Source organism: Nyctereutes procyonoides, unplaced genomic scaffold (genome assembly GCF_905146905.1).
Source record: "Nyctereutes procyonoides isolate TBG_1078 unplaced genomic scaffold, NYPRO_anot_genome, whole genome shotgun sequence".
NCBI lineage: Eukaryota > Metazoa > Chordata > Mammalia > Carnivora > Canidae > Nyctereutes > Nyctereutes procyonoides.
This window is the reverse complement of record NW_026575126.1, coordinates 21,273,771-21,298,855: the sequence shown is the minus strand read 5'-3', so window position 1 is coordinate 21,298,855 and position 25,085 is coordinate 21,273,771. Positions and strand designations below refer to the sequence as shown.

General features: G+C 35.7%; 1 protein-coding gene across 9 annotated transcripts in view; it reads left to right on the top strand.

Moving 5' to 3' along the window:
• The window catches only part of EVI5 (ecotropic viral integration site 5), a 197,235-nt gene that overhangs the window by 156,575 nt on the left and 15,575 nt on the right, over nucleotides 1–25,085 (top strand). For all 9 annotated transcript variants that reach the window (XM_055340087.1, XM_055340091.1, XM_055340092.1 and 6 more), the window contains one exon: nucleotides 11,837–11,932. In XM_055340087.1, coding sequence (XP_055196062.1) covers nucleotides 11,837–11,932 — 96 coding nt within the window. The remainder of the gene's footprint in view (nucleotides 1–11,836; nucleotides 11,933–25,085) is intronic.

Genomic DNA, 25,085 nt, shown 5'->3' with positions numbered 1-25,085 from the left:
ATTTAAAGAGGGTAAAGAGATATAATAACCAAATGTAACCATAAACCTTGGTTTAATTCTGGACAGTAATAATCCATTTGGAGCCCTTTTAAGGGAATTTGAATAGGAACTACATATTCAGTGATACTGTGGAATTAAACGGTTACTTTAACTGTGATAATGGCATTTAGTTATGTGGGACAGTTCCTTATTCTTAGAAAATGCATGCTAAAATATATAGTAGTGAGATGTCATATCTCCAATTTATATTCAAATGGTTCAGAAGATATCTCTACATTTAGAAAGAAAGAATGAAAGCCAATGTGGCAAAATAGTAATTGGTAAATATAGCTAAAGAGTATATGGGTATCGTACTATTTCAGCTCCTCTTGTAGTTTAGAAAATTTTGAAAACTGAAAAGCTAGAAGAAAAATTCACAAGCTATAAATAATAGACTAGGTGCTTTTACGTGTTGTCTTCTACTACCTCATCTATGCATCTAGTACATTAACTGGGTATTAACTGGTTAAATTCTCTAAGAAAACCCAAAAACTTCTAAGCAAACTATCTGGTTGCACAGAGTATTAAAAAGCCTATGGCTTGAAACACAGCTTTTAAAATCTGCTATCTTCCTGTCTCTAAGGAAGTGTCCTTCCTGTGGCAAGATAGGGTAAGTTATAACCAGCATTAAAAACATAGATAAAGAAACAAGCACGAATGGACTCTTAGACTTGCCTATTACAATTTCACTTAAAAATTGAGGCTTTGTGAGTTTATACAAACCTGAGACCCTGCCTCCTCTTCTCTCACCTCCACAATATTTTTTAATATTATTAAAACCCCATTTTTTCTTCCAAACACTTAAAGCAAGTTAACATTGTATTCACCTCAGTTTTGCTAGTGTAACACACAAAAAATATACTGCTTTTTAGAGCTATAGAGAAAACGTTTCACATTTCTAGCTCAGTGCCCTAGCATGTTTTAATTGTTCAACTTTTTAAAGAGCATGTTGGAATACAGTAGATGTAGGTGACGAAATCTCTGATTAGGATGTACAGTTTCTGGGACACCTGGGTGGCTCAGCAGTTAAGCGTCTTCCTTTGACTTAGGGCGTGATCCCGAGTCTGGGGATCCAGTCCCACATAGGGCTCCCTGTGGGGAGCCTGCTTCTCCCTCTGCCTCTGCCTCTGTCTCAGCCTTTCTCTCTGTCTCTCATGAATAAATAAAAATCTTTTTTTAAAAAGTCCACTTTCTACTGTAACTGTATACACATTGCACAAATACATAGTCATTTTTTTCCTGTCGACTATTGCATTTACTGATTTTCCAATCAATCGTAATGAATATGTGACACATCTTGGGCACATTCCATCTCTACCTCATCTTTTCCCTGGATTGCAGCTCCCAGTGGTTGTAGGGATAAAACAGATGAATGTATATACCTAAAGTCATTAAAACAGTCCAAGTAGTGAAACACCAGAATCAATGCTCTTAGGAAAATGCTCCTTTACACACATTTATGGTTATATTAAAGAACATAGTTTTCAACTGTATCAACCTGTTACCTGATAAAAAGTTTAGCTGATTGGATCCCTTATTTATTGGCATATCCCCTCACAGATATTGATATTTTTAAGGTTTTTTTCTTGATTTTATTTATTCACAAGAGACACACAGAGATAGGCAGAGGGAAAAACAGGCTCCCCACAGGGAGTCCAATGTGGGACTCCATCACTGGGACCCCAGGATCACGACCTGAGCCAAAGGCAGATGCTCAACCACTGAGCCACCCAGGTGCCCCAATACTTTTAAGTTTTTAAAGAATTATTCTGCTAGTCCTCAGATCTTTGGTTTTCCTTCATTCTTATGAACAAGTATTTTAGTGTTCAGTCATAGTGTTCATATATGTGGGTTGTTTTTCTGATATATTTTTTAAAATATTTATTCATGAGAGAAAGAGAGGCAGAGAGACAGGCAGAGGGAGAAGCAGGCTCCATGAAGGGAGCCCAACATGGGACTCGATCCGGAAACTCCAGGACCACACCCTGGGCCAAAGGCAGGCTGAGCCACCCAGGGATCCCTGTTTTTCTGATCTTAAACATTATTTAGTTCCTCATCATACATTACTAAACTTTAAAATAATAATATTTTCTATTTGAGAGCTAAGTTAACCAAGAAAGGGATTTGAGTTCAAAATTGAACCAACCTCTATAGACAGGGAACTGACCAGCTGAAATTAATATAGAAATAATATGAAGTGAAACTGATAGCAGAATTAAAAGAAACTAATTTAAGAAACCTTACCAGTTTTCCTTTGTTTTAAAATACATTCACTCTTGGAATGTAGAGATTATTTGTAAATAAGTTTATTAGTCTTGGTCATTTACCAAACTTTGTGCTGGTAGTTAAAAGAAATATTTACCTCTTTTTATGTATGTATGTATGTATGTATGTATGTATGTATGTATTTATTTATTTATATGGGGGGATTGTTTTGTGTGCTTTTTTAAAAAAATTTTTTTTAAATAATAAATTTATTTTTTATTGGTTTTCAATTTGCCAACATACAGAATAACACCCAGTGCTCATCCCGTCAAGTTACCTCTTTTTTATATACAAAGGTAGAGTAAGTAAATGCTATAATCATACACTTGTAAAATATTTGAGAATCTTAAAAGGTGAAAGTGTTTCAAAATTGGCATATAAATAAAATTTTGAATTTGTATTCAAAATTTTCAAAGATGGTACAAGCCAGTGTGTTTCTTTCTTTTCTTTTTTAATAATCTTTTTTTTTTTTTTTAAGATTTTACTTATTTATTCATGAGAGAGACAGAGAGAGAGAGAGACAGAGACACAGGGACACAGGCAGAGGGAGAAGCAGGCTCCATGCAGGGAGCCCAATGTGAGACTCAATCCCGGGTCTCCAGGATCATACCCTGGGCTGAAGGCGGCGCCAAACCACTGAGCCACCGGGGCTGCCCAGCCAGTGTGTTTGAAGTATAGATCTACACAATAGCTATATCAGAACTACCACTTATATAACTATCAAAGTGTGCAGAATTTCAAACCCCATTCACAGATGTTTAGAATTCATTAGGTCAGAAATAGATTCTCTTAATCTGTGTGTTTACAAAACGCCTAACCATTATCATCTTTGGGAATCACTGTTTTAAGCATTTCCTAGGTTAGGTTGTTTGTAGTATATTTGTTTACCTTGTTGTTTATGTCATAAATTTTATTTGTATTCATTTAGTTAACCACATTTTAAAAAATATCTCTTAGGGCAGCCCGGGTGGCTCAGTGGTTTAGCACTGCCTTCAGCCCAGGGTGTGAATCTGGAGACCCAGCATCGAGTCCCACGTCAGGTTCCCTGCATGGAGCCTGCTTCTCCCCCTACCTGTGTTTCTGCCTCTCTCTGTGTGTTTCTCATGAATAATAAAATCTTTAAAAAATATATCTCTTAGGATTTATTTTTATTTTTTTTTTATTTTTTATTTACGATAGTCATACAGAGAGAGAGAGAGAGAGGCAGAGACACAGGCAGAGGGAGAAGCAGGCTCCATGCACCGGGAGCCTGACGTGGGATTCGATCCCGGGTCTCCAGGATCGCGCCCTGGGCCAAAGGCAGGCGCCAAACCGCTGTGCCACCCAGGGATCCCTTCTTAGGATGTTTTTATTGCAGATAATAAGAGACTCTATTCTGGATGTATTTATAGCTTAAATAATGAAGGAGATTTATTGGCTTATGTATTTGAAAAGTCCAGAAATAGGATATATTTCAGGAAAAGTTTGGTTTGGGTTCCAACATGTTTCATTAGACGTGATTCTAAAGGCTTTGCTCTGCTTATCTTTTTTTTTTTTTAATTCATTTTAGGAGAGATTGTGCGAGTGGGAGGAGGGGCAGAGAAGGGAGAGAGAATCCTCAACCAGATGCCCTGCTGAGTACAGAGCTGGATGCAGGGCTCAGTCTCAGGACCCCGAGATCATGACCTGAGTCGGAATCAAGAGTCAGTCACTTATTGGACTGAGCTAGCCAAGCCCCCTTCTGCTTGTCATTTTTTATCCTTAGAAGGCTTTTCTCATTGTGTTAAAATGGCTGACAAATAAGCCTTATACCTACTTATCATAATATCCAGAATAAGAAGCTACAACCCATAATTTCCAGTTAAAGTTTTGAGAGTCACTATTTGAGTAAGACCTGAACCAGACACACAGTACAAACAGATGTGACTATCCTGTTTGGTTTAAACCCTACCAATCAGGGCCTACCTATGAGGTTAAGGATGGGGATAATTCCTATCCTATGACCACTACATAATGAAGGAGAGAAAATAGATCCTGATATAACAACTGTAAAATCTACTCTAAAATACTATAGAGATAAACTGTAACTCAGCTTAGTCTCTAAAATTACATTGTTTTAATGAAGTACTAATTTATGACTTAATATTTTCAGTTTCTTAAGTTTCTAGTAAAATTTGGAGAAAGTTCAAATTTTAGAGCAACAGGTAGATTATAAACGAAGAACCAGTAAATAACCTTTGGGAGATAAATACCTCCCACATATGGAAATGAACTACAGTATGGCCTAAGTGCTTGTTTTCTAGAGGGATGGGAGGCATGTATTCTTTTTGTATTGATGATTTCTTCCAGTATTTTATTATGAAGATTTTCAAACATACAAAAGTTGAAAGGGTTGGACAGGGAACATTCACCACCTCCATATGGAATTAATATTTTTATATATTTGTTTTATCTGTTGCTTTATTAGATACTTACCTATCCACCATTCAAGCTACCTTTTATTTTTTTTATGCATTTCAGAGTAAGTTAAAGTTGTTATACTCTCTCCCTAATCACTTAATCATGCCTATCTTTAGATTTTTGATGAACTTTTGACTAAGAAACTTCTACATGGAACTATAGCTTAAGGCTTTAATATGAATTAGATTATTATGGACATCATGATGATAATTGCTAAAATAATTATTGAAAGATCCAAGAGTGAAAGTGAATTGAAGCCTTTTATAAATATCACTTTATGTTCTTTTAATCTAAAGTTTCTTTTATTGCATGACAAAGCTAATATACTTAAGGTCAGTTCAGTGAAATTACAGAATTACCAAACTTGTAGATGTATTGGAGCTCTTACTTTAAGTGTGTTGCTTGCCTAATTAGTTTTGCTTAGGAAACCACTTAACTGGCAATCTGTTGTTACTATCAGCTGAGCCAAAAGAAAATGTCAAGAAAATCCAGGTTAGTGGTAAATTTATTAGTATAGCTGACATTTTCCCACCTGCTTATCAGAAAAGAACCATGTAGACATGATTGAAAATAGAAAACTAAAAATTTTTGCAAAAAAACCCTTAAACATTAGATAATTGAATAAACTCTCTCAGAGGTGAAATTAAATTGTTACCCACTTTTTATAATAGTTAACTGGATTTTTTTTTTTGACATTGTAAATGTGTATTTAGTTACCTTTAAGGAAGACCCTAAAGAGCTTCGATTAACATATTTAAATAAGAGCCCATTTGCAGAGCATAAAAATCAGACTTTTAGAGAAAATGTTACTTATATTTTTAAATTTATTAATTAGCATGTAGGACATCTCTCACTTTACTCCACTTCTTGAAGAACCAGCCATATTCCCTTGCAGCAGACTGTTAAATCAGAACCTTATGCAGAGCTTTTCAACCAGTGTGCCTGTCATACTGGCATGCTTGCTATTAAAATATGGTAACTATGCAGGGATGGGGTCAGTGCTAGAGTGTAGAGCTGCTTAATTACCCTTCCTTTGCCCTCAGTTTAGTCAGTGTGCCTTACAAGTTATTATTTGGGTGTGTGTGTATTTGTGTGTACCTACAGAAATAATGGTTTGATGGGTATCAGATTTTTTTTTTTTTTTTAAGATTTTATTTATTTGTTCATCAGAGACACAGGCAGAGGGAGAAGCAGGCTCCATGCAGGAGCCCGACATGGGACTCAATCCCAGGCCTCCAGGATCACGCCCTGGGCCGAAGGCGGCACTAAACCACTGAGCCACCTGGGCTGCCCGGCATCAGATTTTTTTGCTAAACTTTTGAATGTATGTTAAAAGCTTTCCAGAGAAACCTAATATTAAGCTTAAATAGTTATGTTTAAATCTAAAAGAACAATTATATACAATTATATTTAATCAAATATATAAAATTTTTCTCTTTGAAATTCTGCCTTTTTTCTACATTGAATTGAAATTCAAGGAACACTTGATTTTTTTAGTCATAAAGTCCATAAGAGGGCTTCTTTGACTTTTCACGAATATCATTCAGGAGTCTTTTTTTTTTTTCTTAAGTAAAAAACACTCCATTTCTTTATTGTAAAATTTCTTAATTGCCCTGCTTTTTATTAAATACTGCCTTTCCTCTAAAGAAATCAAGGTGCAAAATTTTTGGCTAAACCTTACTAAGACCTACCTTTGGGGGAAACATATCTCTGAAGTCAGTCACTTTTTGCAAAACAAATTTAATCATTCTTTTTTTTTTTTTTTAAGATTTTATTTATTCATGAGAGACACACAGAATGTGAGAGAGAGAGGCAGAGACAGAGGCAGAGGGAGAAGCAGGCTCCATGCAGGAAGCCCGATGTGGGACTCCATCCTGAGACTAGATCCCAGGACTCTAGGATCATACCCTGAGCCAAAGGCAGCTGCTCAACCACTGAGCCACCCAGGCATCCCAAATTTAATCTTACATGCCAAACTTTTCTTTCATGCAGGTTTCCCTATAGGAAAGAATTGGTATTAATTATGATTATTGGTCATTTGACAGCTTTTCAGACCTAATGTATTTTGCATTCTTGAACTTCTCTCTTACATTAGTACTTACTTTGGACATTGTCATTTTATTCATCCTGAGAATTTTATTTTGTCCTGCATGATACTCTTACTTTGGGATATTCAAAATTGTCAAGACCTTTGCTTTCACTGGAGACCAGATATAAAGAAAACTTTTCTAAATCTAATCCCAAACCACAGATATCTAGCCTTTCCATCTCTTCCATGAGGATTTCTTCCTAGTTGGCAATTATACTTTCCATTTAATCAACTATTTCAAGACAGTTAATATGGCACAATGCTAAAATTAGGCTAAAATTAAAAGCCATCAGAGGACAGCTAAACACATAATAACCGAAGGAGTGATTCTTATCGAATTAGTCCCCTTTGGAAGTTGCCATTTCTCATGCCATATATGGAATTTGGAAAATACATTCTATAAAATTAATTTTCAGTGAATATTCTTTCTCCATATATTTTTTTCTTTTTTCCTCATTCTTCCTTTTCTCCCCTCTTGATTCACTCACTACTTTTCCCTTCTACTTGACATAATCTTCTCCTACTTTGAGGATATAGAGAACTGAGATGGAATAAGTCTAGAACCAAGGGAAATTGTGGAACATATGAATGAAAAAAAAAACACAGCTTCATATATGATTTGATTGGGGCTCTGAGTCGATATTTCTGCTGTTTTGGTTTTGTTTTTTTTAATTGAGTATAATTGACATACAATGTTATATTAGTTTCAGGTATACAGTTTAGTGATTTGACAAGTTTATACATTATGTTCACCACCAATATAGCTACCATCTGTCCCATTACATTGCTATTACAATATCATCGACTGTATTCCTTATGCTGTGCCTTTATTCCCATAACTGGAAGCCTGTATCTCCCACTCCCCTTCACTCATTTTGCCCAAACCCACATCCCCTTCCCCTCTAGCAACCATTAGTTTGTTCTATTTATAGGTCTGATTCTGCTTTTTATGTGTTTATTAATTTTTTTCTTTTAAGATTCCACTTATAAGTGAAATCATATGGTATTTGTCTTTCTCAATCTGACTTATTTCACTTAACATTATACCCTCTAGGTCCATCCACATTGTTTCAAATGGCATGGTCTTATCCTTTTTATGGATATGCAATATTCTATTGAATATACATACCACAAATTCCTTATCTATTTGTCTATTGATGGATACTTAGGTTGCTTCCTTCCTGGCTATTGCAGATAATGCTGCAATAAACATAAGGGTGCATATACTTTTTAAATTTGTGTTTTTGTTTTCTCTGGGTTAATACCCAATAGTGGAAACATTGGATCATATTCTATGATCCAGTTATTCTATTTTTTTATTTTTTGAGGAACTTCCATACTGTTTTCCAGAGTGGTTGCATCAATTTACATTTCTGTCAGTAGGTCATGAGGATTCCTTATACTCCACATCCTTGTCAGCGCTTGTTATTTCTTCTTATTTTTTTAAAAAATATAAGTGTTTATTTTGGGCTCTCACATCTTTTATTTTTTTTTAATTTTATTTATTTATTCATGACAGACACAGCGAGAGAGGGGGGGGGGCAGAAACACAGGCAGAGGGAGAAGCAGGCTCCATGCAGGGAGCCTGACATGGAACTCGATCCCGGGTCTCCAGGATCATCCCCGGACTGAAGGCGGCGCCAAACTGCTTGGCCCTATTTCTTCTCTTTTTAATTCTAGCCATTTGTTGTGACAGGTGTGAGGTGATAACTCATGTGGTTTTGATTTACATTTTCCGCTAAACCGCTGGACCATCGGGGCTGCCCTCCTTTCCCCATTTTATTTATTTATTTTTTTTTGTTTTTTATGTCTTATTTATTTATTTATTTATTTACGATAGTCATACAGAGAGAGAGAGAGAGAGAGAGAGGCAGAGACACAGGCAGAGGGAGAAGCAGGCTCCATGCACCGGGAGCCCGACGTGGGATTTGATCCTGGGTCTCCAGGATCGCGCCCTGGGCCAAAGACAGGCGCCAAACCGCTGCGCCACCCAGGGATCCCATCCTTTCCCCATTTTAAATTGGATTGTTTGGGTTTGGGGATAGGAACTCCTTATTGGATGCATCATTTGCATATATCTTCTCCCATTCAGTAGATTGCCTTTTTGTTTTATTGCCTTTTTCTTGATGATTTCCTTTGCTGTGCAGAAAGCTTTCTATTTTGGTGTAGTCCAGTAGTTTATTTTTGCTTTTGTTTCCCTTGTCTTAGGAAACATGTAGGAAAAAAATGTTGCTATAGCCAATGTCAGAGAAATTACTATCTGCGCTCTCTTGTAGGATTTTTATGGTTTCATGTGTCCCATGTAGGTCTTTAATTCATTTTGAGGTTTTTTTTGTGTGTGTGTATGGTGTAAGAAAAATGGTTCAGTTTCTTTTTTTTTTTTGTACCTATATAGTTTTCCCAGCACCATTTATTGAAGAGACTGTCTTTTCCTCATTATATATATACTTGCTTCCTTTGTCATAGATTGACTATATAATCATGGGTTTATTTCTGGGGCTCCATTGATCTATGTGTCTATATATATTTTTTGCCAGTACCATACTGTTTTGATTACTGTAGCTTTGTAGTATATTTTGAAATCTGGTATTATAAGATGTTTGTTCTTGGGGTTCCTGGGTGGCTCAGCGGTTTGGCACCTGCCTTCGGCCCGGGGTGTGATCCTGGAGACCCGGGATCGAGTCCCACGTCGGGCTCCCTGCATGGAGCCTGCTTCTCCCTCTGCCTGTGTATCTGCCTCTAACTCACTCTCTCTCTCTCTCTCTCTCTCATAAATAAATAAATAAATAAATAAATAAATAAATAAATAAATAAATAAATCTTTTTTTTTTTAAGATGTTCTTCTTTATCAGGATTGCTTTGGCTTAAACCAATGTTTCTAACTAAATTTTCAAAAAATATTTTTTTCTTAAATATAGGCTTATGACTAAAAATCATAAGGTCTGTTTAATATGTTTAAGAAGCCTAGTGCATTTGGAATATAATTGTTAAATTAGTTCCTTTTTGTAAATAAGATTTTATTTTTAAGAAATATCCACACCCAGCATGTGGCTCAAACTCATAACCCCAAGATCAAGAGCCACATGCTCCAGTGACTGAGCCAGCCAGGTACCCCTAAATTAGACAGTTCTTTGCTTAGATGATAATATGTGATTTTCATGTGTTCAAATATATAAGAAAAGTTTTAAAGCCTATAGAAGCACCGGCTAGCTCATTCGGTAGAACATGAGACTCTTAAAGCCTATAGAAACTATAGTTTTTCCTTTATATCTATACAAATATTAGCTAAACTGCTTCAGCAGGCCATATTCTAGTGAAAGATTTTTAAGGCAGATTGCCAAAAACAGAAGGAGAAAAAAAAGGAGTTGGCCTGTAAGAATAATTGGATAGGATTTGAAGAGTAAACTAAGGTACACAAGAATGCAATCAAGGTGAGAAAGACAGTTAATGAAGAAGAGCAATTCTTTTGGAATGGTACCCTGATTTTATAGGGGAGTCACCCATTCTGTTACTGGAGCAATTCTAGTTAGTTCTTCTTTCTACCAAGGATATTAGGAGAAGGTATATAAGAAGGAAAGTAGAGCATGTACTTAGCTACAGTCAGGGGACCAAACCAGGTGATGTCTATGGTCCCTTCTTACTGTGAATGGAAAGATTGCAATAGAGATCTCCACATTGGAAAGTGCTCTGCAGTATAACCCTTTACTTTTGAGGTAATTTTATGGGCCTACAGTACATTTTAAAATTTACTTTTAAAAAACTTATATTCAGATAGCACTAAGATAACTTTTACAGAGACTTAAAAACTCTTTCAATCAAAATGTAGCTCTTTTTTACCTATATGTATGTAGTGATATTAAATGATCTTCAGGTTGGTTTGTTTGGGTTTTTTTAAAATTTTTATTTAATCAAGAGACCCTGTGTGGAGTAGGAGGAGGGGCAGAGAGAGAAGGAGACAGACTCCCTGCTGAGCAGGGAGCCTGACCTGGGGCAAATTGGATTTTTAAGAATAATAGCAAGTGTAGAACAGTGTATAGAGTGTCTGTAGTATAGGTAAAAATATGTGTGTGTGTATAATTGTGTTTGATTACGTATGTACAAAATATCATGAAAAGATTACACTAAAAAAATGTCAATGGTGGTTGTCTCCATTGGAAGGAAACTGAGTGGTTGTGACTATTAAAAGTAAACCAGTACTTTTCTGCTATCAGGAGTTAGTAATTTCAGTAGATGTTTCTGGATCACAGCTTCTTCACATTTTAAGCATCAACTTAAAATAATCTGGAGATGTCATAAACAATTCAGTTTCATCCTCTCATAAGCCCTATATCTTAAAAGTCACATTTGTTTTCCAATGATAAAGAAAAAGGCAGCTTCTCTCCTCCCTGATCTGTATCCCTGGAAAATGGTCACAGTATGGTTCTAGATCTATTTGTTATTATTGGAGTACCTTTTTATCAGCTATATCTAGGACTCCCAACATACTTTCCTAAATTAATTAAACAGAAGAGATTCAGAGCTATCCTTTTCCTTTTAAGAATGGTTGCAGAACCTTTTCTTTTTTCTTTTCTCTGTTCGCCAAACAAAAGCTAATTCCCAGGGTAGCTGTGGGAGGCCCACTACCTTATCAACTAAGAGTTGAATCTCTTATAGTAGAGATAGAAAATCATTTGTGCCCAATGTAACTAGGAGAATGCCTTTGAAATTCTAGGGTAATTTTTTCACTGGTTTTCATTCAATTGTTGATTTCTAAGAGTCTCTCAAAAGGTACATTTTACAAGTTGTATTTGTTGTAAACAACTTCCACTAAGCATTATTTAGAAATATTCAGTATAGTTTACTATAAATTACCTTCCAGACATAGTTTGAGAATACCTTCCAGATTAGTTCAGAATTTAGCCGGTTAAAGGATATGCCTTTATGCTGTCCTATATCTTCAAATATTTGAGTACATGTTGTGAACGCTGTCTCTTGTTTTTGGTTTGTTCTATTGTCACAAAACAGAAAGAAGAAGGAAAGCTTCAAGGACAGCTTAACAAGTCTGATTCTAACCAGTATATTAGGGAACTGAAAGATCAGATAGCAGAGCTGAATCATGAGGTAAGTGATAAATTTTGATCTTCACATATTTCTTTCTTCCTTCCTCTGTATTGTAACAACACTGTATTACTGGCTGTGGCTGACTCTTTCATGATAAATATTTTCTGTGAATCCTTGATTATGATTAAATAATAATATTTTAGAAAATTGTCTTTTTAATAAGAATTATTACAATATTGAGAATAATTTTCCTTAAGCCTTTTTATCATGATCTAAAATGATTAATACTGGCATGGCAATTTTTTTAAATTGTCATCTGTAAACCTTTGATAGTTTGTCTAGGTATCATAAGTTACTTTTGTTAAACTAAAGTTTTCTTTATACCTTTCTTTATACCTAGATTTGTGTAATTTACCGTTGTGGATAGAGGGAAGTCTTTTTACTCTTGTCTTCTTATTCCCTTCATGGTGGTATTACTGAGATTGCAAAAAAGGATACTTGCCTAATATCAGTTAACAGATTTCTTAGTATCTAAGTACTTTTTAAACTGGCACTACCTTGAATCTATGAGATTTGACTCATGAAATTTTCAAATAGTATTATTAAGTACTCTCCTAAGTAATTTAAATTCATGTGTTTTGATTAGAGAGATACTTTTTGTTAATGGGGCTCTAGGTCAATTTCCTCATCCCTTATTCCCTTATTATTTTTTAATGATAAGTTCTTATCTAAACATGAATACAAAAGCATATTTCTTATCTTAAATTATTTGTACAATAAGGTTGATTCACAATGATAAGATTTGAGCAGGTAACACAACTTCATTTGTTAAGAAAGAAACTCATTTTGACCACTAAATTAATTAAAACCTCAAAGGAAAAGTTTGGACATTACTCTTTCCTGATATTACACCCTTCAGTTAAAGTCTGAGTGTTTTGGGTAATAACTCCTGGAGGTAGTCAATCTAAGTAAATTCTGAATGAAGAAACAAAACAGTAACAAAAATGATAAATCTTAAATGTGGTTTAATTTAACTTGTCCTAAATTTTGGGAGTCATTCCTGTGATTTTCAACCAATAATAACATTTAAGGAATTCAGGATTATATTTAATTTTTACTTATTTGTGTGCAGTTTTTATAATCTATGCTGATCTAATAGCCATGTGTGAAAGAACAAGTTACAAATAAGATGTAGAAATTCTTCTTGTTTTGAGAACCCTAGGAATTATTCTTTGTGTTCAAAAGCTTTTCTCAAAGGAAATTTTGACTAAAGAAGTCTCTCCCTTTATAATTTTTTATAATTTTGATTTAGAGCGATTAGAAAGCTTTAACGTTGCTGAATTAAGAAAATTGTACAGGATTGACTTTATTTCCAAGACTTGTCTAAAAATCAGCCAACAAATACTAACTTTGCCTGTCATGTAACTTCACTAAAAAAAATTATAATCTCGGGATCCCTGGGTGGCGCAGCGGTTTGGCGCCTGCCTTTGGCCCAGGGCGAGATCCTGGAGATCCGGGATCGAATCCCACGTCGGGCTCCCGGTGCATGGAGCCTGCTTCTCCCTCTGCCTGTGTCTCTGCCTCTCTCTCTCTCTCTCTCTCTCTGTGACTATCATAAATAAATAAATAAAAATTTAAAAAAAAATTATAATCTCCTCGTCAGGACTGGCAGAAGATGGTTCATGAGAGGTCTCACTTCAATGTCATTTTTTTAATGTGTGGCCTGCAAGGTAGTCTTTTGTCTTGAACAAACATGGAAAGGAAATTAATAGAGTAGAATTTTCTACTGTTAAAGAGCTGGATTGTGTAAATTAAAAACTAGAACAGTTTGTGATGAGATGCTAATTGTGCTATTCAAAGTGCACAGGTCCTGGGCATAAGCAGGCCCTGGTGAGAAAACAGATAGAGGGTGAGTACAGTGCAGCTGGGGACCACACAAGAGTGCAGAGGTGAGAGTGAGCCAGCATGGGTGTAGGATTTAGAGGCTAGACTCGATTAAGAATTAATGAAATTAAGTTGTGGTAAATAAGGGTAAATTGCATAGAACCAGCTTATGGTGAATCTTCAAAGCCAGGAGAGATTAAATTTACTAAATAAGATGAAACCATTATAGGTCTTTAGTTAGAGGTTCCTTTTCATTATGTTTTCTGAACAGATTTTAATACATTCACCTGTTTCAAAATTTTCCAACTGAAGAAAGGATAGATGAAAACAAGTGAAATTTCAAACCAATGTAATAGGTTATAAGTACACCTACTATACACATTTCCTTTGGCTGGGCCAGTTTCTTAAGAGGGTTAAAAAGGTATCACTTTTTTGTTCTAGTGATTTTCATTCTTGTGCTACAGCAATTCATAATGGGGGGAAAACCATAACCGAAGTTAGTCTGATCTCTACAACTTAACTTTTGCCTTGTGTGCTATAATTTGCCAGAATCTTTACCTTTTTTTTTTTTTTTAAGATTTTATTTATTTATTCATGAGAGACAGAGAGAGGCAGAGACACAGGCAGAGGGAGAAGCAGGCTCCGTGTAGGGAGCCTAACACAGAACTCGATCCTGGGTCTCCAGGATCACACCCTGGGCTGAAGGCGGCGCTAAACTGCTGAGCCAGCCAGACTGCCGGAATCTTTACCTTTCAACATAAAAATTAACTTTAAAATATTCATGTTATATTTGAACATGTGACTGTTAACAGTTACTTTGTTAGCTGATTTTTATACTTCTCAAAATGTTGAAGGAAATGTTCAGAGAAACTTTGCAGATCTATAAAATAACAGTAGTAGTTACTGTTTATTGAGTACCCCTCTATTGGTCAAGTATTGTATCAGACACTTTATATTTGTTGTTACTAACCCTCATAATAATCCCACATGATGGCAGTATTCTCAGTTGAATAAAAAGACACAATAATTAAGTAACTTGCTGGGGTTATACAAGTAGTAAATGGTTGAACCAGGATTGAATCAAGTTTGGTTTATTTTTTTCTGTGCTGTTACAGACATGATATTAGAAAACATGTCATCAATATTTAAAAATCTAGAGTGGAAACTAATGACAGTATTTTAACTGTGTTGTTCCTCCCAGAAACATTACTTTGTATACATTCAGTGAGTGAATTCTGCAGTTGACCTAGCCACAGGAGTCTCTCTCCCTGTTAGCATTGCATATGGAGATTTTTTTTAATAAATTAATTTTTATTGGTGTTCAATTTACCAACATACAGAATAACACCCAGTGCTCATCCCGTCAAGTGTCCCCCTCAGTGCCCGTCACCCATTCACCCCACCCCCCGCCCTCCTCCCCTTCCACCACCCCTAGTTCTTCACTTCCTGCAGTTTACTGTGATCGGTCCGTGTGCCTTCTCTGACTCCCAACTCCTGCAGTTCCTATCATCATCACCTAACTAATTATGCTCTTAATCTTACCTACTTCACATAAAAATATTTTAATTTGGAGCCTCTTAAACCCTGCCAGGACCCTCATAGAAGCCACTGTGGAAACCCTTGCTGCCCCAGATCTGACAAGAACCTAGGTTAAATCCTCCCCTATCTTTACATCCTATCCTCATGGCATACAAAAAGAACATGCATCCTAGTTCAAGTGCTTTTTTTATTCCATCTTCCCCACCTCTTACAACTCCTGTCCATCTATCATGACAGCCTCTACTAGGCACTTTAGTTTAGAACTGAAGTTAAAGATTGAAATATAACTCATATCCTCAACGGGTTCACAGCCTAACAACAGAGATAGGTATACAAATAGATTGTAATATATAATGAAAAATATAGCATTATAGTAGTTAGCATTCATTTAATAGTTGCTCTGTGCCAGACACTGTCCTAAATGTTATACTTACATTGTTTCTTTTAATCTTCATGACATTCCTATGAAGTAGGTAGCATCATTATTATTCATGTTTTACATTTAATAAAACTGAGGTTCTGGGGTACTAAATAATTCCCCATGGTCATATGCTAGTTAGTGATAGAGGTAATTCAGGTTATATGACTCCAAGCCTATTCATGTACTTAACGCCATATATTATAGCATTTTTTGAAACATATGGAATAAAATGGTGACAGCACTTGGGTTGGGCTTTGAAAATTGAGAAAAAATTTGTCACGAAGATTGGGCATCACAAGCATATAAGTCAGTACAAAAAACAAAATTGTAAGTTCTAGGAATGAATAAGCCATGTACTTTTGCAACGTAGGTCTGTCTACTTACAGCTACTGACCACTAAAGACAAAGAATATTTTCTAAATGCCAGGAAAGGGAGCTAGAAGAAGGTAGAAAGTTACTCCCACTTAGAAGCCAAAAGAAATACACTCAGGATTTATGTAGGTATAATCCTGTGGTTTAGCCAAATTACCAGCTGACTAGTCTTTTCTGGGTCCTTTGAAGCCTTGCTGCTATTTACAGTATTATTTTATAGGAAAATGCATACTACATAGCTGATTTGAAAACGTTTTTGGATGTAGATTATGTTTTCACTTGTTCTTGATGGTGATATGTTCTGGTGGATGTTGCAGGAATACATAAATTTATTCCAGTCCAAAGATAGTTTATTTATGCTAAAAATTAAATATTTTTTATTAAACAGCTTTGCTGAATGTTTATAATGTCATAATAGTTCTAATATGCTTTATGTCCTTAAAATCTCCCAAAAGTAATTCTAGTTATATTTGTTTAGTAAGTTTTCAGTATGGAGCAAGTTTTCCCTTTTTTCATTAAGCTTTTTTCTAGTGGTAGTTGTTCTGCTGGGTGTAGATATTTTGGGTGATTATTTTAATTTTCACAATTATCCTGTGAAAATTATTTTATAGCCTCAGAGAGGCTAAATAACATGTCTTCAGTCATATAATCAGTAAGTAGCAGAAACTTAAATCAAGTAGGACTTTCAGTTGACTGTAATGCATTAAATTTAAAATGAAGTAAAACCAAAACAAACTATATATTTTTAAAAAGAAAGAGAAAAAACCTTTAGAGCATTTTTGTTCATTAATACATACCTTGCCTTGTTCTAGACATAATGAAGCAAGTTTGTAAAAGATGCAGAATAGCAAACTCTATTTTTGTGAGACAAAAGGAAAGAAAACTGTGGGAATATAATATGGAGCCATGAATAAGACCCATACAAAAATGCATACCACAGGAGTATCTAGATATTTCTTAAAAGTGGGCCTCAAACTTGGCTCTAGGGTTTCCAGCAATCAACACAAAAAAAGGGGAAACCTGGTCACTTTGAACATTTCAGAGTGAATGTGTAATGAAAACAGACCAGTTGGTTAGGAGAGCTGCAACTGTTCCTGATGGTAAATCCAAACACCAAGTTTCTTCATTGCTTATTCATGAACAAAACCTTCTAGTATGACCAACTATTATAGATGAGCTATTACCCTTAACATTCTATAATAAAATGGATTCATAATCATAAAAATTGAACAGTTTAAAGCCTTGAAAATTTTTTGATAGAATTATAACATGGAGGAAAGTGCCCAGGTGATAGGTTTACAGCTCAATAAATTATCACAAAGTGATCACACCCATGTAACTACTACCCATGTCCAAGAAATAAACTCAAAGTCCCATCATACACTCTTGAAACCACTATTCACACCCTCTTCTTCAAAGATAACCATGATCTCATCGTTAATACAATAGTTTAAGTTTTTGAATTTTATATAAATGGCTGCTTATAATATATATTCTTTTGTGTCTTCTTTTGCTTAAAATTGTGAAATTTAACTATGTTATTTTAAAATGTAGCTACAGATTATTCATTGTCATCACTGTGTAATTTTCCTTTGTATAAGAATACTACAATTTATTTATCTTTTTGTTGGTGAACATTTGAATTATTTCGAGTTTGGTCTGTTAAGAACACTACTGCAAATGGTTATGCCGTTTTACACTCCCTGAGTCATGAAGACAGTTCTTATTGTTCTACATCCTCATCAACATGTAGAATTGATTGTCTTTATCTAATTTCTATCATTCTCTGGCTTTGAAGAGGTTTCTCATTATGGTTTTAATGTGTACTTGAGTAACTTTTTTCCCCTGGCATCTAGAACAATGTTTCCATGTAGTAGATATTCCATGAAAAAAAATTTAATGAATAAATGATTTCAAAAACCTTTGCTGATAAGGTTACATAAAAGCTTTAATAGGAATGCTAAGAAGCTTCCTACTGTGCAAAAATCAGTGGAAAGAACATTCCAGGGATGCCTGGGTGGCTCAGTGGTTGAGCAATATGCCTTTGGTTCAGGGTGTGATACGGAGGTCCAGGATGAGTCCCACATCAGACTCCCTGCATGGAGCTTGCTTCTCTCTCTGCCTATGTCTCTGCCTATCCCTCTCTTTCTGTGTGTGTGTCTCTCATGAATTAATAAATAAAATCTTAAAGAAAAAAGAAAGAAAGAAAGAAAGAAAGAAAGAAAGAAAGAAAGAAAGAAAGAAAGAAGAAAGAAAGAAGAAAAGAAAAGAAAAGAAAGAAAAAAAAGAAAAGAAAAGAAAAAAGAAAAAGAACATTCCAGGCAGAAGAAACAACTAGCACAAAGAAGTTAGGAGAAAACATAATGGACTTTGTGAGAAATCATACTAATGTGACTAGAGTATAGTGAAGGGTGGGGAAAAAATAATGTGAGATAAAGTTAAAGAGATAGATGAGGTCAAATCCTATATAGTGCTTTATAAGCCAGAATAAATAGATTGTGTTTTATTCTTGGTTCATTGGAAAGCCTTTGGATGGTTTTAAGCAAAGAGTGATGTGATCTGATTTGCCCTACCTTCTATATGGTGAACTGATTGTAGGAGAGCAAGAATAGAAATGGGGAAATGAAGGCTATTAAAATAGTCTAGGTAAGAGCAAAGGTGACTTAGAAGGATGAGAAAAGTGAAAATGTTAGCCACACGAATATATTAAAGATACTTTTAGAGATTGAGAACTTGCTGATGGATTATATGAGGGACATAAGATAAAATAGTGACTCCAGAGATTTTTGGATTGACATCTGAGTGATTGGTTGGTGCCATTTACTGAGGTTGGGAAGGAGTAGAATATCAAGAGCTCTGTTTTGTTTATATTAAGATTGAGATTCCTATTAAACATTAAAATGAAAATATAAGGTGTATGAGGTTCTAAAAAAGATGTTGGGGCTAAAAATAGGTATAGTAGTTATTGGCATATAAATGTTATTCATAGATAAAGGGAAGAGGTTCTAGGAGCAAGTGTATGGCACTCTTGACCTATAAGATCAAGAGCCAATAAAGGAGATCAAAACTACTCATGGAGGGAAACTGGCAGCTCTGGATAAGGAGCCCCAGAAAGGAGACTATCAAGAAGGGAGCATTTCAACATAGTTATTTTAATTTGATTCTAAACCTCCTTGGTCTTTTTCAAGGAAGAATGTATTAAGAAAGTTATCTTCAGCACTTTTTTTTTTTTTTTTACCATTTATCAGAGAATGACAGATAATTTATAAAAGAACTTGACAGGAGGAATTGTCTTTCATTGAACAAGCACTGAGACCCCCTTCCTGAAAAACTAACAGAAATGTCAGCTATTTCAGGACAAAGCTGGCCAAAACCCAAAACAATATAAAACACTATTATAGGATGCTATAAATAATATACAACCCAGGTAGGTAAACCCAACTTTCATTTTAAGGAGAGCCTTTGTGCTGGTTCCCAGTACCCAAGGGTCTTCTGTCATCCTGTCTTCTCTCTTGAGGAGACAGTTTTTTAAGTTATCCTGTGTTATAAGAATCTTCTGTTATTTCTACAAACCAAGTACAAAATTAAAATTTTGAATAAATAAAATCTAAAAAAAACCCATTTTGAAGTTTGACTTAGAAAATGTTTATACATGAGTATTCTTTTTAAAATTCTGATAACTGTTTATGTATGCTTGAGCTATAGATTTAGTTAAATATCTACCAAAAAGTCATTTTGAATATCCTAACCACTATTAATATGTTTAATGTGTATACTCATTTGTTATTAAACTAGAATTTTTGAAATGAGGAACTTTCGGAATCAAATGACAGACTGCCCTTTATAAAACTGAATCTTTTCTTCTTTGCTCTGTATTCTCCAGTTTAAACATAGTTAATAAAATCAATTGAACTTGAATTTTTTTTTAAAGATTTTTTTTATGTATTAGAGACACGGGGGGGGGGGGCAGAGACACAGGCAGAGGGAGAAGCAGGCTCTGTCCCAGGAGACTGACGTGGGACTTGATCCTGGGTCCCCAGGATCACGCCCTGGGCCGAAGGCAGCGCTAAACCGCTAAGCCACCGGAGCTGTCCAAACTTGAATTTTTTAAAAGAAGCTTAAAGACTCATTTGACATTGATCTTCATCTAGGCATCAAAACTAGAATATTAAAAGTAGAAAAGAACTTAGTGATTTGGCTCTAGTTATTGGCAGCTATTTTTTTCTCTTTATTTCAAACAATAAATAATATTTTTTGGTTTTTTAACTTTATGCTTATTCTATATTGATTGCCTGTACTAGTCTTTATTTCCTTGAAAGTCTTGTAAAACCCCAAGTATTATATACCTAGTTTACAGAAGATAACCTAAAATAGAATTGACACTTTTACAAACTGCATTTATAATAGGGTATTAGTGGGTGGAGGCAGAAATAAAAAACAAAAGTAGTGTTTTCTTTTGTATTGGTGTCTGCTGATAATTGAATCTTAATTTTAGAATTATTATTACTTTTAAGATTTTATTTATTTATTCATGAGAGACACAGAGAGAGAGAGAGAGAGAGAGAGAGAGGCAGAGACAGAGACACAGACAGAGGGAGAAGCAGGCTCAATGCAGGGAGCCCAAAGTGGGACTCGATCCTGGATCTCCAGGATCACACCCTGGGCCGAAGGCAGCACTAAACTGCTGAGCCACGCAGGCTGCCCTAGAATTATTTTTTTTTTTAATATCAATACAGGGAGTTACAAGTATTCGTGCCTGTTGTTACAATAAAAAGTACCCAGTTTCCCAGTGTTGCAACTTCTTAATAAAAGAACAAATTCCTTTAAATTTGCTTTTTCTCTAGTTAAAGCAGTGTAAAGTATCATGCAGAAGTTCACACAAGTCTCACTACAGGAAAATTTTCTCTGCTGCCAAAAAGTCTCATATAGATAATGAAAGATCATATTTGTACTTCTATGAAAATTGCTTTAAGGCTCTTTGAATTACACATTTAGCACTGTTTTTAAATCTTACAACCTCCATTTATAGAATAAAAATTCATTCTTAATGACCTTTAGTGTTATTATTCCTATTCCTCTTATATGTTACTTTTAATCTTGGATAATTGGTTTATCTTATTTGAAGTCATAAGATAAAAAAATACTGAATAGTGTACAGTATATTATGCCTGCAGTAATATCACTATGTAGAAGACTTAAAGCTGAGATTTCAGATTCATATTTTTTTTAAGCCGGCATGTTCCCAAAGTTTATCTAGTTTTTCACTTGATAAATGAGGAAGCTGAGGGCATAAGAGTTAAGGGACTTACCCAAAGTTACACAGCTAGTTGGTGGCAAAGACGGAACTACTGCCCAGGCATTGTGACTTCTGATCTACTACATCCCACTGCCCTACAATCCTGCCGACCCATGTAATTGTCAATGTTAGTTAGATGTAGTAGGAGTCCCATAAGTGTTTAATTAAATTAAAATAAATTACTTCTCTCAGATGGAAACCTAATGTCTAGTTAATAGAACTCTACTGTTATCACCTAGTATTCTTTATTCTTCCAGCATCAGATTCTGGATTTCTCTTCCATCTGAAACTGGGGAATTGGTATGACTTGACCCTTCAGATTTTGTTTCAGTTTCCAGTAGATGCTACTAAAATCTTAACGTTTATATATTAGATGATTTTTCTGAAAAACAGAGGCAACTTGGATTTTCTAGCCAAATTTGACATTCCCAGAAACATAGAACTAGATAAAAATAGCTAACCCAATTTCATATATACCTATTATTTAAGAAATACAAGCTTACTCAAGGACATAAATTAGCTCAGCTCTTCAATACATTCTGTTGCAAGAGTTTGTTATTTAACTTGTGACCAAACTTCCAACAATTGTTTCTAGATTAATTTTTTTAAATCTCCAAGGCTATATATCTTCCCATTCATTCTTTGTCTCCAAAAAGAATATATAACACAGAGGAAAACTATAATAATCCCACACAGGAAATCTGACTTTTTATTCAAGACTTTTAACCACTTTCCAGTTTTATGCTATATTCATAAAAGGGGGCAGTGTTCAACACAATTATATGCCTCTATGTATTCTATTCCTACTATAGGTTAAAAAAAAAAGATGTTTAAATTTGCTAATGAAAATGTGTGTGTTTTTTTTTAAGATTTTATTTATTTATTTATGAGAGACACACACACACAGAGAGAGAGAGAGAGAGAGAGAGAGGCAGAGACACAGGCAGAGGGAGAAGCAGGCTCCATGCAGGGAGCCCGATGTGGGACTTGATCCAGGTCCCCCTGGGCCAAAGGCAGGCGCTAAACCTCTGCGCCACCCAGGGATCCCCATACCAATATTTCTAAACACATCCATAAAAGCGAGAAGAGGGGAAATTTTTTTTTAAATTTTATTTATTTATGATAGGTACACAGTGAGAGAGAGAGGCAGAGACACAGGCAGAGGGAGAAGCAGGCTCCATGCACCGAGAGCCCGACGTGGGACTCGATCCCGGGTCTCCAGGATCGCGCCCTGGGCCAAAGGCAGGCGCTAAACCGCTGTGCCACCCAGGGATCCCAAGAGGGGAAATTTATAGGTACATGTGCAATTTATCAAGTTCTTAATGACAGTTCTGGATTTTTTGTTTTTAAATTGATTAAGTTTAGTTTTGTTGCTGAATTTTGTGTCTTTGTTCTCCAAAAAAAATTTACTACACGTGGTTGAGAAAAGTATCATTTGTGGAACAGTGGACATAGAGTCAGGAGACCTGGATTATAGGCATAGTTCTACCACTGGTTAACTGTGTAACCTTAGGATGCCAATTTACTTCATAAATTCAGTCGGTCAATGAGCATTCAGACATCATTTAGCTCCCAAGCATGCTTCAGGCCTTGCTTCATTTACTACATCCTAAAGCAGTCATGCTAAATAAGCTAAAGTGCTTTCCATCCCAGTCCTGTGCTTGGTATATAAAAGTCATTGTCCGAATTGTGAAGGAATTCGGACTGGTAGGGAGAACAGTATGTATGGGCAATGCTGTGCTAGAACCATGTGGCAACATGGCCTAGAAATGTATCCAAAAATCTCTGGGTGTGGGGCTACCTACACTGTGTTGGAGGAGGAGGAGAAAATAGCCAAGAAAAAGAGAGTAGAAGAGTATTTAGGCAGAGAGGCCATCATATGCAAAGGTTTGGAGGCAAATAAAGAGCTCAGAAAGGAGACAGAAGGAACAGCTATAAAAGTAGCAAGGAGGGACACCTGGGTGGCTCAGCAGTTGAGCGTCTGCCTTCAGCCCAGGGCATAATCCTGGAGTTCCGGGATCAAGTCCCATATCAGGCTTCCTGCATGGAACCTGCTTCTCCCTCTGCCTGTGTCTCTGCCTCTCTCTCTCTCTGTCTTTCATGAATAAATAAAATCTTAAAAAAAAAAAAAAAGCAGGGAAATAAGTAGAGAGGAGCATTTCTGAAACTGGAGACTTAGCTCGATCAGTTGGTTTTTAGTGTGTGGTCCTGAAAATAGCATTTAGAGAGATTGATATGAGGGCTGAGAGTAAAGCTTTCCTAATCAGACAAGAGGGAAATTCATAAATTAGAATGTTCTTCCTTGATTATGTTTTGAATTATATTCTCTTTAAGCCCTTGGTCCACAGTGCATTTGAGAGCCAGTTTGAATCTTTTCAGTTTAATTTCGATGTTCTCTTCCTATTATCCAAGCTACCCAATACTTCACACTTGTTTTTTATTGCTGTATATTCTTAAATCTAAAAGTCTAGCTTCTTTAGCTATGCCAAGATTTTGAAATATAACCACTCTTTTTTAAATTCTTTTTTTTTTAATTTTTATTTATTTATGATAGTCACACAGGGGGAGAGAGAGAGAGAGAGAGAGGCAGAGACACAGGCAGAGGGAGAAGCAGGCTCCATGCGCCGGGAGCCCGACGTGGGATTCGATCCCGGGTCTCCAGGATCGCGCCCTGGGCCAAAGGCAGGTGCCAAACCGCTGCACCACCCAGGGATCCCTAACCAGTCTTTTTTAAAACCTTATTTTCTTTTGCATCAAGTATTTCAGTTTTAAAATGCTAGTTTTCAAAAGAAACAGTAACATAGTATTGACAGTTTTTCAAAGTAGGCACATTTGTAAATGTGTTCTGCAAACTTACTAAATGTCAACTAAAGGAGAATTGATAAAAGATGAGCTAGCTCCCTCAGATTTAGAAAAACTAAAAATTTAAATGTGGTTGGAAGTCTTTAGTGCAGTAAATCATGTGCTTTCCATGGACCCTATCTCACAGATGCAGTTGGACTTGAGATAATCAGATTTTCACTCCCCCACGAACTGGACAGCTAAAAATGTCATACCAATAATATGTGTCAAAGACTTAGCACTATTTTGCTGCCTGTCTGATTTAAGTTGTTGTGGTCAGTCTGAGGAACCTGTGATATGATAAGATAGCATTCATGAGGTCATGTGGTTTGCAAGTGCCCAATCTTAACTTAGCAGCTTATGAGCACCTCAGAATGAGGAAGAGAGGGCTACTAACCTTTTCTGTGTGAAAATTCATTTTGTGTTCAGTGACAAAATACTGTAGGTCTGTAGCTATATGTGTATATTACGTATTTTTAAAATAATTTTTCCATCAGGAGTTAATTTTAGTTTCTGGAAAAAAGCAAAAGCTACAAATGCATTCATCTCCTTTTACTTAATACTTCTGTCTAAAGTATTAAACTTTTTACTGCACATATTTTCTGCCTATTAAGATAAAGCTGTAGAAAATAGCCAGCACTTCTTTCTGTTGAGGAAAAAATTGGACGTTGAAGACTAAAACTGTTGATGAATTTTTTAATCAATTAAATTTTCTATATTTCCTAAAGAGAAAATTACTTATTTTCAGTGTGGCAGTATCTCCATTGGAAACATACAGGGGATCTCCCGGGTGGCTCAGTGGTTTGGCACCTGCCTTTGGCCCAGGGCGTGATTCTGGAGACCTGGGATCGAGTCCCACA